This window comes from Alligator sinensis, unplaced genomic scaffold, assembly GCF_000455745.1.
Source record: "Alligator sinensis unplaced genomic scaffold, ASM45574v1 scaffold418_2, whole genome shotgun sequence".
NCBI classification, from domain to species: domain Eukaryota; kingdom Metazoa; phylum Chordata; order Crocodylia; family Alligatoridae; genus Alligator; species Alligator sinensis.
The window spans coordinates 556,279-576,539 of NW_005842682.1; the positions used below are offsets into that span (position 1 = coordinate 556,279).

At 41.2% G+C, this 20,261-nt stretch overlaps 1 protein-coding gene across 1 annotated transcript in view; it reads left to right on the forward strand.

Annotated features, from left to right (window-relative positions):
• DTWD2 (DTW domain containing 2) overlaps positions 1-20,261 on the forward strand; it is a 152,524-nt gene that overhangs the window by 62,801 nt on the left and 69,462 nt on the right. Inside the window, exon 4 of the mRNA XM_025215898.1 lies at positions 5,511-5,700. Coding sequence (XP_025071683.1) covers positions 5,511-5,700 — 190 coding nt within the window. The remainder of the gene's footprint in view (positions 1-5,510; positions 5,701-20,261) is intronic.

Below are 20,261 nucleotides of genomic sequence, written 5' to 3' on the forward strand. Positions count from 1 at the left end.
CCCAGTGGCGTGTAAGTCCCTGTGTGCCATAGGGGTGGGGGCTGTGTAGGGGAGTCCTCACAGCATCTACCCTCCCTCATACACCTACACCCTACCCATACCCCCCCAACAATCCCCCAGACACGCACACATACCAACATATCCTACACTCCCCTACACATGGAACCACACCCCCTCACAAATCCCACACACATATCCCACACCCTACCATACACACACAAACTCACCCCACATACTCCTCCATGAACCCCTGCACCCATACACACACACAACATACAAGACTAAGACTTTATTTTTGAGCTTTTATGCAATTACCTCTATATACTACACAAACACACAAATCAGGACAAAAATATTTTTTGAAATAAAATTAAAATACATTATAGTAAATTTTTTAATTTAAGTATATGATTTGGTTTTATTTTCCAGTTTCAAGAGGGCAGCCCTCCCCCCCCCCCCATAAGAAAAAAAAAGAAAGAGTACTTCTGGGGCAAGGGGAAGGACTTCCAATGGCAAAGGTCAGGGGCTAGGGTGCAGGACTTCCAGTCCCAAGATGATGATCAGGGGGTGGGGCACCTGTGAAGGGGTGGGGCTATCATTGTAGCCCTTGACAGCTCACCAAAATTCATGAAGCGGCCCTCCAGCCAAATAATTGCCCACCCCTGCCCTAACATGTTACTGCTTGAGGAAATTTATATTACTAAAAGAATTATATGACGACAAGAAATTTTCTTCACCTTTAAATAAACTGTATATATTGGACAGGAATCAAATATGTTGCCTTAGAATGATGAGTATTTGCTAGGAAAAAACCCAGCACTGAACATTTGATGGGGAAAAATCTTCGGATTAAATACAGCCCTTGAACTTGATAATCATTACAACAGTTTTTTTTTAGTGAAAAGTTTTAGTCGCATCAGCATTCTCATTATTTGTTTCTGAAAAAGTACAAAAAATTAATGTTGAATCCCACTGATTTGAAGATACTAGAAGTACAATACTTGAAGTCAGTGCAAGCTTTCATTTTACACTGTTTGCACTGAATCTTCAGCCAAACTTTTTGCATCCTCTTTGAAACAGCTAAGACTTAGAAGGGAGCCAGGTTATTTAAGAATATTTTTTTCATATATAAGATAACCTTTTTTTCTGATCAACAGAGTTGTATCTTTTAAAGTCCAGCTCTGATCTGGGAGAAGAATATTGGTTAGAAAAATACAGCTTTTTAAAAATGGCTTAGTTTCCTCTTGAGAGTTGGTAGCTTCAAAGAGGCTGCCATCAGCATGGTGGCTTCTCTGATTGAAATGGTAGATTAAATTTAACTTCTGCTTCATGATACACCAGTGTCCTAAAGCTAGTAATGTTTCAGAATGAGCAGTGCTTCTTTAATACCAGCAGTGACACAATGGGAAACAAATTGTTGTAGCATATATTTTCGTTATCAATTTTTCCAATGCACAAAATGCACAAAATGCAAAACCACCTGAGTATTCTTTATTTGATTTTGATTTTTAATTTGAGATATGCTATTACAGTTTTTACTGAGTCATGTTGCATCATGTTTAAAATTATTCATGTGGATTGAGGTTAAAAAATTGAAACTATGTAGGACTACTATTGTACAGCGTAAGGTTAAGCACAGGGAGTTTGTCCAATTATTGTTACTCAAAGCTTAAGCGCAGGCTACATGAACATTTGTTCGGGATGGTTTAGAGAGGGATGATCCTGCCTTGAGCAGAAGGGGTGGATTAGATGACATCTGAAGATCCCTTTTGGTGACATTTTTCTATGATATTATGATTTTTCAAGTAAGAATTTAAAAAAATGAAGGATAACTGCCTAGCTATAACTCTACTTGCTTATGTGCAGTCATTATATTTCATACTCTATTATGTATGTAAACATAAGCTTACAAGTCAAATCTTGTAAGGTAAAAATTAATATATTATGTTATTTATATATGTTCCAAAAGGATTCTTTATGCAACAACTCCCATTTAGACAGCTAAATAAAATGGCTCAATTTTCAGAGCTGTTCCACATAGCAACTCCCACTGGGAACATCTGGCAGTAGTCTAGAAAATCCTGCCTTTTAGTAACGTTAATGAAGTAATATGTGATTGTTTAAAGACTCTGTGGTAAGGCTTGCTTGTATTCAGAGATGCAGATTGAATGAATGGTAGTTTTCTGTCAAGTAGCTTTTAAAATAATATCATTAAGATATCTACTTTTTTCAGACTCTCTATCAAATGTTGTTCGTTTAACAAGGAAAAAAGATAATACCTTTAACTGTCAATTCTGCAAGCTATATAAATGGGAAAGATCTTTCTTATCATATAATTGAGTTTCAGCAAACCCCTAAGGGATATTTTATTTAGGTGAGAATTATTAATGGTGGGGATACATAAGAAGGAAAAGCCCAGATTTACTGGAAATCTAAATCTCATCTCAAAGTGATATATATCTTGCAAAAAAATATGTAAAAGAAATATATAACCTCATGAACTTATTTTTTGTAACTTTGTTCCTTTCTTATTTTACCACATTATATATGTACGTTGGGTTTTTTTGTATCTATTTATTTATTTGATTTGATTTCTATGCCACCCTTCCCAAAAAGGCTCAGGGAGGCTAACAATAACAGATGCATAAAAAAGCAGAATACCCAACAAATAACAAGGGTTTATAGCACTTCTGCTTTCGCAGGTCTCAAGTATGAGATGTTTCAGAGCTGAAGAGCAACAATAGAGAATCATCTTTTGTGTTTTAGCAAGTGAACTTGGCGCACAGGTTTTTCTTGGCTAACTTTCGGGATCATGACGGAGCATAAAAGGGCTGAGAAGTCCCCTTAGGTATTTAGGGACTTCTAAGTCAAGACTAACACCTTGAATTGTGCCAAGAAGCTCCAGGAAGTTAGTGCAGACTCTGGAGTACTGGAGTTATGTGCTTCTGGCAGCTGACCTTTGTAAAATATAGGCTGCTGCCCTTTGCACCTACTGCAGCTTTCAGACGTTCCTCAAGGGCAGTCCCATATAGAGTTTATTACAGTAATCTAGCCTTGAAGTTTACAAAGGCATGGATAATGGTGATCAGAATTGAGTCTTTCTCAGGGGGCCAATTCTATAAATTTTACTAGCAGTGGACATGGCTTTAATTGAACTGTTCATGGTACTGAGAACTTACAGTGCCTTCTAATGTTTGGAAGTATACCATGGCCTGCAAGGCACTGAGTACATCCACAGAGTTATTCAGCACCTTCTGGTATGTGGGTGGTGCTGAGTTTCTCAGGAAAATGAGGTCTGTATATTGTCAGCATTTTCAGGGGTGGGAAGGTACATGTGTAAGGGCAGAGACAATTGCATTGTACAGACATTTAGTTTCTCTTGGGAGAGTTGCTGCTTTCCCAGGAGAAACCATGAGTATGCAGATGTTCAGGCTTATCTCTCAGAGTAAAAATGACCACTCCAAGAGAAAAATAACCTGGGAAAATCTACGGGTAACTCACTCTTGCAAATGTCTATACATGCCATGGAGCTTCTCTCAGAAGAGATTAAAGTCCTTCAACATCCCTCTTCCCCTCCCCAGGGAAAGTGTATTGCTCACTGGACTCTACTGCTTCAGCAAGGAGCAGAACACTCCTCCTTCATAATCTCCACATTGTGCTGTGTGAGAACATAGTCTGATCATGGGCAGTCTGGGTCAGCCAATCAGGGCTGCTCTGTGTACTGCTGCCATCTGTCACAAGGCAGACTAAGGGAGCCTGCAGAGCACATTGAGATGTGTGCACTGGGTCCCCCCTGAGCTGCACAGTGTCAGCACTGCAGGCTCTCCACTCCTTCAGGCCTCAGCATTTGAATGTCTGTACACACAGCTCTGGTGAAGTTTCTCTACCAGGAGAAGAAACCTGGGAGAATATTCTCAGATTATTTGAATTTGTGTACTCAGCCATTAATGTTTTATGAATGAGCTTGTTGTTTTGTTTTTTTTAAACACGTACACTGTGTCACTTTAATAATTAGTAAAGACTGTTGAATTCTAAGATATGACTAGTACTTTAAAAATATTTTCTATAAACTGTTCATTCAAATCTGAATCAGTATCTATGGAAGCATGCAATGCCTCTGGGTATAACTCAGCATTAAGCATTAGAGTTCAAACTAATGGTTCCTGATTTTTAATTCTCTATCTATGCAACTTTAATCTTGCATTTTTAAATTAAACTTGGATTTCTGTTTATGGAAGTTTTTTTTTTTTTTTTTAAAGAAATGCTTTTGATCATATACTAGAAGTGTGTTTTGGGGTTGTTTTTTTTTTTCAGAAATTATTCACCATCATTCTGATAAGCGACTTTTATGTCTGCTCTTCTGTTGTTCTGAAACATCTTTGTATAGATGTTTAATTATTTGTAAAAAACTAATAAGACTTTTAAATCCCAAGTAAATAATTCAGAACATTCTGTGTGTCTGTGCAACTGTGAAATCTCCCTAAAGGAAATAAATGCTGAATTTTTCACTGAACCCAATGAAATGGTTTATCATCACTGTCTGATGGGAGATCATAGTTCTATTTTTGGTCCTTATGATTTTCAGTTTGGGCTGGCATGAGTTGGGTTTATTGAAGAGCCAGTCTGGTTAGTCAGCTGTAATAGTCTCTGTTTATATTTACCTGTTGCCAATGCTAAGCATCTAACTTAAGATACTAAAACCATTCTGGATTTTATGAGCTACCAAGTCCCATCAATTGCAGCTGTGTTTGTGGGTGCTATCTCCTTTTCACATCCAACAATAGAACTCACAGTTTGGAAATACAGTATTAGCAGTCATTTTTTTTAAATGTTGGCCTTAAGCTTGTGGTAAAGTACCAGCCTGTGACCTTGTGGTACTTAACATCTTGGTTGAGAAACTAGAATGATACAAAATGTTAAAACCAAGATTGACTCTTCCATCTAAAAGGAGTCTTTTCTTAAAACTCATTTCTTTTCAAACTAGAACATCTGATTTGCAGAGCACAAGATCAAGATGATGACTAACATCATTCTGACCATTACTTTGAGTCTGAGTATTATTCTGTTAACTCCTCTGCAGGGGCCTCTACATGAGATGCTTAATGCACAGCAGACTAATTCTACTGAGTGCTAGCATGGTGGGCAAAGCCCATGGTCAGGTGCAGTAGATTTAGTCTAATGCACAGTAGCATTACTAAAAAACGTTCATCTGTACTAATGTGTAATAGTGCCGATTACAGCACATTTAGTTTGTACCTGTAGTACCTGTCATTACAGGTACTAAATTTCATGCACCGTAATTATAGCAAATAAATGAATGTGTAGATGCACTCTTCCTGTCTCGGGAGTAGGATTGAGGATTTCAGAAGAAGGAATGGTAACAAGTGAAGTTCCATGTGTTGAACAGTTTACATTTGGAGAAGGTGACATAGGGTAGATGTGGGAAGAAAAATGTATTGTATACTTTCTCTTCCAGAAAAGCTCAAAAAGTCTTTTGTGTTTGTTTGCAGGTATCCTGAGTTAGCTGCTGTATGTAGGAATTCTAACACACTAATCCTGTATCCTGGAGCTGAAGCAGCTAATTTGGAAGAAACGGCTCTGCAGCCTTCTGGTCCATCTGTAATCATCATCATTGATGGAACATGGAGTCAGGCCAAAGATATATTCTACAAAAACTCTCTCTTCCGTCTTCCTAAACAGGTATTATGTATTGTTCCTCTTCTCACATAAGGTTGTAATATCTGCTTTTTGTATGGCGGGTCAAAAACCAAAATTTTGCCCCTACAAATTGCTAAAAGTGGGGAACTTTAGTTTTTGCTGCAAATTGGTATACAGTGTCAAAATAGCAAAGTTTGATTTTTAATTTTGCCATTAACTTAAATACTATTTTGGTTTATTGAACCGGATCAATGTAGTATATTGCAACTTGGTTCTGTGTTCATTAGTATCCTTTTTGAGTTATTATAGTGTCTTAGGAATAGCTAATTGCTAGGGGTGTGCGAAGTAGGCTGCATTCAATTTGGATTCAGATTCGGCCCAACTCGGGGGACAGTGATTCAGTTCATTGATTCAGATCACTGTCCTTATTTGTTTCGGACAAATATGAAGATTCAATTCTGATCCGGAGAATCAGCTATTTGGCCATAGACGTAGCTTTATATGTTTTTTCTACATACCTTGAGGTACCAGGGCATGGCTCATGAACACTGAGATGGTGGGGCAGATGAAGCATCCCACAGGAGTGTGTTTCCACCCCCCCACCCCCCCCTGTGTGCTTGGTGGTAGACCCGGAAGTGGACTGGAAGTACTTCCGCTCCACTTCTGGGTCCACCTCCGAGAGCGCGGGGCACCCCCCTGGACCCTCCCCAGCTTGGCGATCAGCTGCGGGGGGACCCTGGGTGCTCCCCCCAGACCGAGGAGGCAACAGTTGCTGAGCTGGGGGGGGCGGGTCCCCCACGCACTCCGCGGCGGGCCCGGAAGTGCACCAGAAGTGCTTCTGGTTCACTTCCACGTCTACCGCTGAGCACACTGCTGCTCCCCTGGGACACTCCATCTGCCCCACCATCTCGGCGTTCATGAGCCACCTGGTACCTTGAGGTATGTAGAAAAAACGTATAAAGCTGTGTCTATGTCTGTATCATCCAATCTCTCTGAATTGAATCGAAGGTTTCCAATTTGATTCAGAGAGATTAATGGGTCTCCTGATTTGATTCGGATTTGGAGATTTGGCCGCCAAATTGGGCCGAATCTCCTTCGAATCGAATCAGTGACCGAAGCCTTGCGCAGCCCTACTAATTGCCTTGTACATCCATTCTTACACATGGACTGGGTCTTTCAGCCAGACTATACCTCCTCACATGCTATGTAAACCTGGCTGCAAGGATGTACCCCAGTAGTTCAATGGGAAGGAAAGCTTGGGATGTTGAGGGTGGTGATCCGTCTAGGGACCTGGCCCACAGAAGTGAATGAGGTCGTGAGGCAGGGGTAGTGCTTCTGTGAGTTATTGTGGAAACTCTTATGGTCTCATATTAACTTTCACCTGACCCAGAAGAAAGCATTTAGTTTATTTTCCCGAAAGAAAATTGAAAAATGTCAGCAAAAACAAATTTTCCTGTAAAGAGTTGATTTTGTAATAACTGTGTTATCAGTCCAGATAGCTTCGGTGACAAATTCCCAACTAGCTTTTAAACTTGGAATGTGTAATATAAAAATCTGCAGTTTTTGCCAAAACTTCCTTCTAGAATATGGACACACTTTTCAGATAATTGTTGGGTTGCACATCTGTTGGGTATGAAAATATGATATTGTTGCCCTTCTATGGAAATTCCCAACTGTTCTACCTAAATATTAGTGTAGGTTTATAAGAATCCAGGGAGGTTTTCAAATCTAATTATGGAATGGGGGGTGAATAATGTGGAAACACATTAATAATCTCCACCAAGAGAGAATCATTAAATGCAATGTTAACCTCTTTCTCAGAATTCTCTTAAGTTTGTATTTTTTGAAAGTTAATCAAATTAGTGAGTGTAGGTCCTGATCCTTCATTGAAAATTGCATGGACACAATCCTGACAAGAATTTCACTGAACTCAGTGGGGCTGTGGGTGGGGATGCAGCAATGTATCTCTGTAAATTACGTTGCCAATCCTTCATAATCTGCTCCTGTGTTAAAAATTTTTGTGGTTCAAGAAGCTATTCTTCTTTCCCAGTGTTAGATTGAAATATGTTTTATAACTTACTTATACATGACTTGTCAGGCCGGATTTTATTTTATGCTTTATATGAGTTAAGCCATTTGCCTGTGGATTTTAAAAAAACAGTGTTGGTTTGTGCACGTAGCTGTTTTGTCTCTGAGGCATGCTTCATCCACAATCAACTGTATTTTATCCTAAATCCAGAGTTTATGAGTTGAAAAAAAATTGATCTCTGATAAATATTTCAAACCTTATAAATAGCAGTAAATTGAAATCTTCAGAGGTAAACTATAAAACTTAAAACCTTAACTTAAAACCTTAATGGAGTCCTAACACAAGTAGCTTATGTTTCCTATTAAATTAAACAGTAAATGGATACCTTTTAAATAAATCAGACCAGCAATAAGGGATGAATGTTTCATTCTTATGTATGCCAGTAAAATGTTTTATGCTGCCAAAGCCAGGTATGGTTGGTTTTCTATGTAGCAGTATGGTATGCATCCCTGGCCAAACACGTTATTTGCTGGGTAAGCTGATGAGAGGAAGAAAATCCTTTTTTAAACAAATGTTCTTGTTTTTATTCTGTCTCAGTGGTCACTAGAAGCAAATCTTTTCCCTTTTGGGCAGTAGTATTAGCCATACCGGGCACCAAGCAATTTGTGATGTAATAAGAAACCAGGCTTGATTGTGCAATTTTAAGGCAGGTCTGAACTGGGCCTAGCTGCCTCCACATCAGTCTTCACCCTACTATCCCCACTTGAATGCTTCAGAGGCTGCTTTATGGTGTCTGGGATTCATGGTGGCAACAATTAGGTCTGGTGGGGGGAGAAGGATTGGTCATGTTGGGCATGAAAGGATCTGCGAATAAAGAGATGTTCCAGAGCAGACAGTATTTCTTTCTGGTTTAGCTAGCTAATGAAATCTGGGGAAGCCTTGTAAGATGGGCTCCACTAAAGTTACACTGCTAGATTACTGTGGAACAGTTCTGGCCTGCAACACACTTCCTAGCATAATCTGGATTTAGTAAACACAGTTGCTTTTCACTTGGAGGTCAACCTATCAAGTTAGTACCAGTTGTTGTGTAGTCAATGACACTTATGTTGTACTGGTGTTTCCCTGTTATGGGGAGGTCCTAGAGGCCAGTAATGATCACTTCCATTAGAATCATATTGTCATGGAGCCAGGAATACACAGGGGCACAGCTTCTGCAGAGAGAGGGAAGTTTTGCCCTCTTATAGGTTCCCCATGATTTGCATGGACATGTAGGGATTGGTGGCTTATCAGGGATTCTGTCCGTAGTTGGCTAGAGAGGAAGAACAAACCTCATGGCTGTCTTGCCCATTCCTCTCCTAAGAGAATGATTGGATGGAAACTAGTGAAAGAGGGGTGGAGGGCATAACATAGACCAGGGATTCTCAACCTCTGGCCTGCCAGCCAAATGCAGCCCATGGAGCCACAGCATCCGGCCTGTGGGTCTTCCCACGGATTGGGAAATTTGGTGGTGGGGGAGCAGTGGCAAGTATGGTAATATTATTACCCCTCACCCACTGCCAAATTCCTCAGCCTCACCGAACCCGATCAGGGCACAGACCATGGCCCCTTCCCCTCATATGTGGCTAGATCAGGACTGAGATCACCCCCTTCTCTCCACATGGCTGGATTAGGCCCCACCTGGTTGCTCCATGTGCTGGGTCGGGCCCATGATCTGGCCCATGTACTGACTGAGTACGGTTCGTCCAGCCCATGAGGGAAATAGGTTGGCTACCACTGGCTTATCTCATTTTCTTTTCTTCTGAAACCTATTTGTGAATGTTTCCACAGTACTGGGCAGTTGGATTCAATACTCGTGAAAGAGAAAATGAAAGAAATTTAGGTGCTACTTAGTTGAATCAGCTTAACGATTCAACCATTCATTAGAAAAGTGGGCTCGATTTTGCACTCAGTAAAAATGCAGACAAGAGGCACTTCTCAGGCTTTTGATGTTTAACATGTTTACAACTTTAGCCCTTTAATTTGCCTTTGTAACTAGTTGGTTAATGTCATGACTGGAAGAAGCTTCAGAACAAACGAATTCCATGTCAGGACTAAAGAAAAATTATGTTTTTTAAGCACAGCAGACCATTAGTGCAAGTGGTATTTTTGAAGTGGTTGTGGGTTTTTAAACTATGGTTTTACTCTGTTGCACTGTTAATGTTATTTATGTTAATACAGTTTTCTGTAACCAGTAGTTTTGAAAAGAACCTAAGGGTTTTATATTTTTTTTAATGAAAGACTTATTTTGATGGCTTTTTATCCTGATGGCTGATATTAAAGCAGTTTAAGAAAGCTATATTCTGCTCTTAAAATCTGTAATCTTTTTATGTTTAAAACTCTGCAGTCAATTTTAAATTTAAACTAAACAAAATCCCATCTCTTAAATCACAAATACTTAGTATTCCCAGGGGGTATATTTTTGTAGAATAAAACTAAATTTTAAATAATTTTTCCCTAGTACAGATGCTTTTTTTCCCTATGCAACGTTGTTTACTTTCTCAAAAAGCAAACTCTTGAGAGAGTTATTGTGATTGTTAAATAATAACTGAAACTTTATACACATTTCTAAATGTCTATAAATGTCAGACAAATGGACTTTTGCATTAGAATGGAAAAATTCAGGGTGGGGGGGTGGGGGTAGAGGGGCTTTGCCTGGGCAAAGGAGAAAAGTTGCAGCGGGCAGAAATGGTGGCAGCCCTCTGGTAAAGAGCAGTGACTGCAGCTCTGCCTCTAGTGCTGTGGACCAGGTTGGTAGCAACCCATGCTTGGAGCAAAGTTCCCTTAAAGTATTCCCTTTCTAAACTCTACTTCTCTAGATAGATAGATATGAAGTCAGTCGACTTGAAGACCACCCATGTCAGCAGATTGTAGGGAGATTGAGAGGAGAAAAATCGATGCTCGCTCCCTTCCCCTTACTATCTGGTAGTCAAGTGGCTCCAACAGTAAAGGGTCAGGACACAGGAACGGTTGAAACAGGGCAACTGCAGAGCCTGCTTGGAGGCAGCAAACCGAAGAAGCCCGTAGACAGGTCTGGAAGCGTGGAGAGAACTAAACCCTTACCTGCAGAACGCTGTAAGGCAGAGGGGAGAAGTGTCCCAGCAGGGAAAGCCTGTGTTGCAGAGAGCCCCAGGAGAACAGAGACCGTCTGGCCTCCTTAAGGTTCCTATTGGGAAACAGAACCTCTGAAAGGGGAAAGCCCTATTTGGAAACACTAAGATGGGGCTGGAACAGCTCAGGCTGTTTATAACCTCAGGGAAGGAGTCACTTGATGTTAACTCAGCCTAGGTGCCTCAATACAGGACAGATGAGCTACAGCTGAGGGCCAGAAACCAGCATTGGTAGGCTGGGAGTACAGGGTGGAGAGCCCAAAAGGGCACAAGCAGTAGTGAGAGGAGAAACCCTGCACTGGAAAGCAACAGAGGCCAGGGGTGAGGGATACCCCTCTCCATATTTTTGCATTTTTGTTTCTAATGGACTGCAGAGGCTTCCTGGGAGTCATCCAGGAAGGTACTGAGAGTTTGCTCCTAGCTGTGACACCTTAATAGCAGGACTTTAAAACCCAGAGGACTGTGGCAGGGGTACTGGTGTTGGAGGAGCCCCCTGTAAGGCCTGTGAGACTGTTACAGGCTATAACTGATTATTTTGGATTATTGGAGACAGCCCTGACAGCAGAGCCAGTTTTCCTTCTCAGGGAGAGAATTCTCCAATTATTACAATCAAGTCATGGTAGGCGAGTGCCCCGAGGAGGTAGCGTACCCCTTTAGGGCTGTGCAGTGCTGGCTGAGTCATATACAAAGGAACTTGATCACAAGGATCCTTTGCATAAAGTACTAGGTAAAGTACCATGAAGTCCACATTGTAGCAAACAAATAGAGTCTCATCCCAGATAAATTGAGGAAAAGCTTATAGATAGGGAGGGACCCTCATACTACAGGAGCCATTTCTATTACTGTTGTTGTTTTCACATGCTTTCCTAGAAATTATAGAAATTAAGGGCTGGAAGGGACCTCAAAAGATCATTGAGTCCAACCCCCCTGCTTTGGGCAGGAATACTGCTGAGATCAAATGATCCCAGCAAGGTGTCTGTCCAGTCTCCTTTTGAAGAATTCCAAGGTTGGGGACTGCACCACCTCTTTGAGAAGTCTATTCCAGATTCTGGTCACCTTTACCGTAAAGAAGTTCTTCCTTACATTCAACTTGAAATGATCCTGTAACAATTTATGGCCATTGCTCCTTGTCCTCCCCTGGAGTGCCCTAGTGAACAATTTTCCCCCCAGCTCCCAGTATTCACCCCTTACATACTTATTAGATGGCCACCAAGTCCCCCCTCAGTCTTCTCTTCCCCAGGCTGAACAGTCCCAGATCCCCGAGTCTTTCCTCATAAGGTTCGTCGTCCAGGCCCTTAATCATTCTTGTGGCCTTTCTCTGGACCCTTTCAAGATTCTTCACATCTTTTTTAAAGTGCAGTGCCCGGTACTGGACACAGTACTCCAGCTGGGACGTCACCAATGCCGAGTAGAGAGGAAGTATCACTTCCTTAGCCCTGCTTGCAATGCATTGGTTAATGCATCTCAGTACACTGTTAGCTCTGTTGACTTCAGTCTCGCACTGGTGGCTCTTGTTCATCCTGCGATCAAGCATAACCCCAATGTCCCTTTAAGTCATCGAGCTGGCCAGGACATCTCCTCCTAATCTATCTGGTTACTTCTCCCTAGATGAAGCACTCTTCATTTCTCCTTATTGAACCGCATCTGGTTCTGTTCCACCCATCTTTCCAGTTTGTCCAGGTCCGCTTGGATCCACATCCTATCCCCTAGCGTGACCGCTTTTCCCCGTAACTTAGTATTGTCTGCAAACTTGGCCGGCAGGCTTTCCACATCCTTATCCAAATCGTTGTTAAAGATGTTGAACAGTACATGCCCAAGAACAAAACCCTGCAAGACACTGCTGGCCACCTCCCTCCAAGACGATACAGACCTGTTCACTAACACTCTCTGTGTTTGACCCCTTAGCCAGTTCCCAACCCACCTGACTGTGGACTCTGCCAGTTCACAATCCCCCAGCTTTTTTATAAGAGCACCATGGGAGATCATATCGAAGGCCTTTTTAAAGTCTAAGTATATGACATCAACTGCGTCCCCCCCATCTAAGCGGTTCGTTACTTGATCATGAAAGGAGACAAGGTTGGTCAGACAAGACCTGCCTGCACTGAAACCATGTTGGCTATTTTTCAACATCATGCCTTCTGTTAGTCTCTCACAAATAGATTTCTTGATCCTTTTTCTCAAAATTTTACCTGGTATTGAGCTCATACTGACTGTGATGACGGTGGTCTTACATATGTAGCCACCTGCCGGTGAGGTATCCCCTTCTCTCGTCTCTCCTGCCACGACTTTGCTGACAAATTCTAACGGGAGGGTCCTAGCGGAGATCTTCTCAGAGGGATTTCCCCACCCGACACGGGTGTACTCACAGTTATGATGTGCGATGTTCCACGGGGCTCCGCCAGCCCTACACCCTGTCCACTTGCCAACTGATCTTGCACGGGTCGATGTTAGCCTTCACTTTTCTACAGGCTTGTCCCTCCTCAGACTCAGGCATGAAGAGATTCGATCTACACGGTACGGTTCAGCCTGCCCGTCCCTTTTCCTCTCTCTATCCTTTGGTCCTGCTTGGACCTCTTTGGGCCTTTTCGCCCCATCTTTGTTTAGAAGTAGTATTCTTCTGGGACTGGGTGGCCCATGGAGCTGCCTTCCCTTGCCCAGTGCCTTCTAGGGGGTTCTGTACCCCTCCCTAGCTCTATTTCCCCTTGCTCCCTGTCTCCACAGGGGAGTATGGGTATCTCCCTGCTTGCTGAGAGCTCGGGGCTCTCCCCTTGTATGCCTTTGGCAGAGGCTTGGAGGCTTGCCCTGCCTCCTGCGCCGGCACGGCACAGCCTAGCCTATGCCTCTCCCCAGCAGGAGCATCTGGACAGCAGGCGTGCTGCCTGCCCTCTCTCCCTCTCTCTCTCTCTCCCCCTCCCCACAAGTGCTGGTGGGGTTTTTAAACTCTCCCGCAGCGACCATGCCAGCCGGTGTGATTGGCTCAGCTGTTTCCCTTACCGGGAACAGCTGCTTCCATAATCGGTGTAATGACGGCTTGCATGGCTGTAGCTGCGGCTGCGGCTGCAGCTGCGGCCGCCGCCTTGGCTCCGGCTCCTGCTCCACCGAGTTTTCCAAGGGTAAGTCTCCACCTCCGGGGTTCTGCCTCAGGGTTCTGTGTGCCCCGCAGACCCCCCTCACCTCCTCTCGTGCCTGTGTGGAGGCACGTCGCCGCCACACTGGCCTATAGTTTCCTGTATCCTCCCTCTTTCTCTTCTTAAAGATTGGCACCACGTTGGCTCTTTTCCAGTCTTTCAGGACATCTCCCAAGCACAATGAGTCTTCAAATATCTTCACCAATGGTTCCATAATGACTCCAGCCAATTCCTTCTGCACTCTCGTGTGTAGTCCATCTGGTCCTGCTGACTTGAAGATATTCAGATGCTCTAAGTGCTCCCTCACCAGTTCGACACTGACCATTGGTTGGCAATCACCACCCCCCGCATCTGTCAAGTATCCGACCAGGCAGGTGACCACAATTTGCATGCAGGAACACCTGCTTTGCAACTCTGGGGTATTTGGGGACCTCTCTCTGCTTCTGGCATCTGAGAAAGACATCTCTCATATATATATATATAGAGAGAGAGAGAGAGAGAGAGAGATCTATCTATCTATCTATAGATATCTATGTTAAAAGGGAAGAGATTCTCTCTCTCTCTCTCTCTCTCTCTCTCTCTCTTCCTTTTTAATACCCAGTTGAAGGAAAACTCAGACTTCATTGGCTGGTTTGTACAAGAGAGGGAAAATTTAGTCTATGCAGGAAAGATAAACTTTTTTTGTACAAGAGAAGTAAAATTTAGTCTATGCAGGAAAGATAAACTTTTCCTCCTGTGAGGAGGTGGGGTCTAGCAACACTTTTAAGAACAGTGATTTAATTCAGGGGTCAGCAGTTGTTTGTAGTGGGAAGCAGGTGGGGGAAAGGGAATGCTTTAAGGGAGCTTTGCTGCAAGCGCAGGCTGCTGCCAACCCAGTCCATATATATATCGCTTCCCTTTTTAAAGCCACTTGAAGCAAAACTCAGATTTCATTATAGCTTAAGATTTCATATATATCCATATGGGAAATATAAGGCTTTCATGACCTACTTTTAAAGTTTTGTATCGTTTTAAGGCGGCCCAAATATTGTATCCGTGTCCTGCCACATGTTCTCCTATAGCTCATTAGCATTATGCTTGGAGGGCTGAGGTACCTGCTTCCTTTATCAGTAAAATAACCATCTTGTCCTTCCCTCATGCAATCATGTTTTGTCTTTTGACTCTAATATCTGCCGTAGATTCTGAATTCAGATGACTAATTGTTCTAGCTGCAGTGTAGGTAATTGTTTCTCTACTGCATTTATTACCAGGTACATCTGTTGATAGTCTGTGTTTTTGACAAGCCGGATGGGAGGTGAGGGGCATGTGAAAAGGGAGTACTGCTTGCAGATAACCTAGTCATCCTCTTCTCCCAGATTTTATTTCTTACCCTCTATGCTCAAGGAGTGTTGCTTGAAGTAACCCATTCTTCTCTTTACTTACTCAGTATCCCCTCATTTTTAGCTGAATTTTCTCTCAAGGAAAGGAGTAATAGTAGACGAGCTGGCAGGATTTTGTCTTCTACCTCTTGTTTTTGTGGAGTTCAATGCCAGCAATCAAGGTTATTGCTATGGTAGCAACCTTTTTTGTACTCTGTAATGTAATGTATTTAATCTCACTTTTGTTTAATATACAGGCTGAGTTTTTAATACCCAAATGCATGCTTGATTTAAAAAAACATTATTTTCACCTGGCTGAAAGAAGCTTGTGATGCTTCTTCATGTAGAAAAAAGCGATACAGCTTTACAGACTTCAATTTAAAGCACCAAGATACTTGTTTGCAGTAACATTTTTCTAGTATTTTATCATAGTTCTCTTTTTTTGCACTCATTTCTCAGTACTTTTATTGCTCATTTGAATAAAAAATCTTAGCCAAACTGTTAGGAACTACCAATAATTTGTTACCATTAAATGTTAAAAACAATCAAGAGAATTATGCTATGCTAATAAAGGATTTCAAGGAAAAGTTTCATCTTCAATGGAATGGGAATTGAAGATTAGAGAACTGCTCTATGTTCTGTGAAGGACAATATACTGTGTTTAGTCAAATCCAAGACAATGCCCTCCTCCCCCCACCCCCGTTTGACATGGGGGTGGGAAAAGTCCCCCCCACCCAAATTTGAATACAGATGGTGGGACAGGAGGGAAAGATGGTGGTGGCAGGCAACGAGGTGGGGGGACAGGTGAGACAGAAGAAAGTGTGTGTGGGAGTAGGTGCCAGGGCCTGGAGAAACCATGGGGGTTAGGCGCCAGGGGGCACAGGAACAGGGGATCATAAGCATGGGAAGGGCAAGTGCTAAGTGACAGGGCAGGCACTGGGTGGGGGTGGGCAAGAGGTGGGTGGGACAGGTGGCAAGGGGCAGAGGTCAAGCAACTTCACTCCCCCACCACATGCCCTGCTATAGCAGTACAGGACAGCTCTGCTATACTTAAGACAGCTCTCCAATACTTAGATTCTGTACATGGAAAATTATAACAAATTTATAAATAGCCCATGTATAGAATCCAGTTATTGAGGAGTCATCTTACATTCAGTCATCTTGGATTTGGGTAAATAATATAGTTTTTGGGGTGTAGATGCTGATCATTAATGGCTATGCATGTACTGGAAGAGTTTAGCAAAGCATAAAAAAACCAACCTGTCATGACATTTTGCAAATAGCTGAAAATCTTAGCGCTTTTTTTAGCTAAGTTTGAAATGTCCACAAGATTATACATACAAAAAGAACAATAAAATGTTGTATTTGTTCATGTATAACCCAGCAGTGTTTTTTTGGCCTGATGGATTATCCATTTAGTAAAGAGAATTGCAGAAGAAAATTTAATGAAACCTTGTTTATCTATTGTAAATTACCCTTGTACACTTACTTAATTGTACACATAATTAATTATAAGTAAGTATCCTAGAGAGCCTCTTTAGTACACTGGATTCAAGCAATGAATTTCAGTATCACAAAGTAAATTTTGAAGGAATCTCTCATTTATCCCAGCCAGATGAAAAAAGTTGCCTTGAAATTCTATGCAGTTTCTACTATATTAAAACTATCATTCCAAAGGCATGTAAATACATAATTAAGGTTGCCCAAATAAACTTAAGTCAGCAACAGAGTATTTGGATAACAACTAAATTGTGAAAAACCTATCGGTCATTGATGTAGGTTCATCCCATTACTAACTATATTATTTTTGCTTGTTATGATTATTTAAGGGGAATTTTAAAGTAATCTTTAACCTTACATAATTACAGAAAATCGCAAAATATTTAAAATAAAGTAGTGCCTAAGTCAAATTTGAAGGAATTTTAATTTGTATATGTTTGCTTATATATCTACATTCCCGACAAGATGCAATGTTTTGAGCTTTTTTGAACTGATTGATTTTTTTTTTTTTTTTTTTTTTTTTTTTTTATAGTTAAAGCTGAGAGATTCTATTAAAAAATAGATGTATGGGCATTTCTTTTATTTCACCCCACTGTTGGACCTACCACAGTCTGATCTTTACTGTATTGCTTCTGCTTGCTTCTGTTTGCATATTTTCATTGCCATTCTTGCAGTCGTAGGCATCGCACTTTTTATTTTTACTAAAATGTATACTTGAGGGGTATCATGGGCTCCATGGTTTGTAGTATGAGTACTGAAGTTTATATTGATGCTGATATACCAGATGAGGGATAAGCTTAGCAACAAAGCCACAGTTTTGAATGCATGGATATGGTACAGAAACCAGTAATGAGTAGCAGAGAATATAGATGGCTTGTTCTATAATTCATAGTCTTTCTAGTTAACAGCTCTGAAGGTGAAAATCCCTTTAAAAGCATCATTTTTATAATTGTAAACAACATTAAATGAACTAATTACCTAATTACTGGCTCACTAATTTTGTTTCATAGGCAAGAGCATGAGAGAGGTTTTGCATATTTTCCTTAAGTGTTAGCAGAAGCTGGCTCATACAGTGAACACCTTGCACTGAATATCACTGTCACTAGCACCCGTGTAATGATATCTGTGGACTAGTGCTTTAAGTACCAGAACTAGTCACAAAAGCTGTTGGCAGTACCTCACATAACCAGCATCTGAACTGGAGACAACTTCAGATGCAAATCAAGTACTTGAATTGCATTCGGAATAAGATGGTGCAAATTTAAGAGAACTAATGTGGCCTCTCTGAATAACTTCCCTGCTTTGACAGCTGCTTTGATCTCAGTTATAGCATCCAAGTTGTCCTCAGAAGGAGGCCTGTGGCAAACACGCTATACCAATCTAATGTGTCTAAAGGGGCCAGACTTGAGATATGTCTTTCTCAGATGTCAGAAGCAGAGAAAGGTCCCCAAATACTCCAGAGTGGCAAAGCATGTGAGCATAACAGCAGTAATAAAAATGGCTCCTGTATTATGAGGGTCCTTCCCTATCTACAAGCATTCCCTCAATTTTTATAGGATGAGACTTCCATTTGTTTGCTACAATGTGAACTTCATGGTACCTTACCTAGTACCTTGTGCCAAGGTCCTTTTGATATCAGCGGTCTTTGAGTCAAACCACTGCTGTCATGCAATGTGGATCATCCTAATTTCAGTGTGCGGGGCAAGGATTAGTGGGGGTGGGAGAGAGAAAGAATGAACAGGTTTATTGTTTTAAGCATAGTCATTTGCAGGCTTATCACCTATTTCTCATCAGTTTTAGAAAGTGACTCTGTTTCATCATGTTTGCAAATCTGGTTATGGATTATCTCCTGTTCCTGCCCAAGCAATATCTCTTTGATTGCAGATAGTATAAAACCATGCTGAATGGTTAACAGAACATCCATGACAGATGAAATACAATTCAGTGTTGTGCCAAGAACGTCTTACCATTATGATTTTGTGGAATAGATGGGGAAAAGGAAATGAATTGCATTTTTCCACAGTTATAGATTAAATTTAAGTAGTTTGTATCTGAGGCCAAACCATGCCTCATTAATTTGCCTTAGTATCTCTTTAGACTGTAACAAAATTCAGAGGAACCTCAGCTTGAGCCTATAATATGATGTCACCCAAACAACAAGACTACAGGGTGGTACAAAAAGCTATTAACATGGTATAGCTGGATATTCATAACATCTTTGTAAATTATAAGCCTACAGCATCTGTTCCTTTGATGTCATTCTCATCATTTCAGTCTGATTCTCAAGTTCCATATGTCATTCTCTGTGTGTACACCATAGAGCTTTTTCAAATATTTCTTTATAGTAATAATGCAAACCTTGCTAACACTATGAAATGGAAGGAATTGCCAACCCCATAAAAATAATTTTGCAAAAAGATATGAGGAAAACTATCCTTTTACAGTTTGCACAAAGAATAATTGAAAAAGTAGTTCATTAAATATGGGACCAAAACAAAATGCATGTGTGCGCACATACACATGCAACTATACATGCACACAATGAATAAAAGAAGGATATTTCAAAATAAATCCTGCTTAAAACTGAATTTAGGCTCAGTACAGTCTGACTACATTTTTATCAAAATGAAAAAGGAAATACAGCAAAAGCTGTGTTATCTGGCATTTCATCAACCGGAAAGCTCCACTAACCGGAATCCAAAAGATGCGACGAAAGCGAAACTGGAAGTCCCACTTCCAGTTTTGCCACTGTGAGCCGAGTTCTTCTCCTTCACTTCTTTGGCCCATGGCCCAGGGCAAAGCAGCCTGTGCGGGGCTCCCCTCCGTGTCCCCTGGCACACAGACACCAGGGAGTGCACCAGACTGTGCACATTTGATTAACTGGCATATTTGATTAACCAGCATCCCCCATTCCTGGGAGATGCCGGATAACAGAGCTTTTGCTGTAATGTGATTTTACTAGGAAGTGAAAGGAATGCAAATCTGAGTGTTTACATACACTGTAAATAAACAAAATAGTTAAGATTCAATTATTGATTAACCCATACTCATAATAAAAATAAAATCATTCTGCTTGTTCTTTATGATTGAGCCATTCAGAATATCATAAAAAATAAAAAGTAACACCGAAAAGGCTTAAAGGCTTAATTAAGTCAGAAATGAAAGTACTTTGAATGATAGCTCCTAGATCGGGGAGGTGGGAGTCTCAAGTAGTATACAGCTTGCTTACGGCATACCAAAGTGATTAACTTGGGTAGTGGAGATTGGAAAATATTTTGAAGTTGGTTACCTGTGAATACACAAGCTTCTTAATGTTGTTTTGAGGGAATATTTTAGATGATTAAGTAAAGATCACTCCTTGTTTTCCAAGTTTGTTTGTTTTTTTACCTTAGTGTTTATTTTTACTGTTATATCCCATTCTCTTTTCCTGGTTACTTGATTC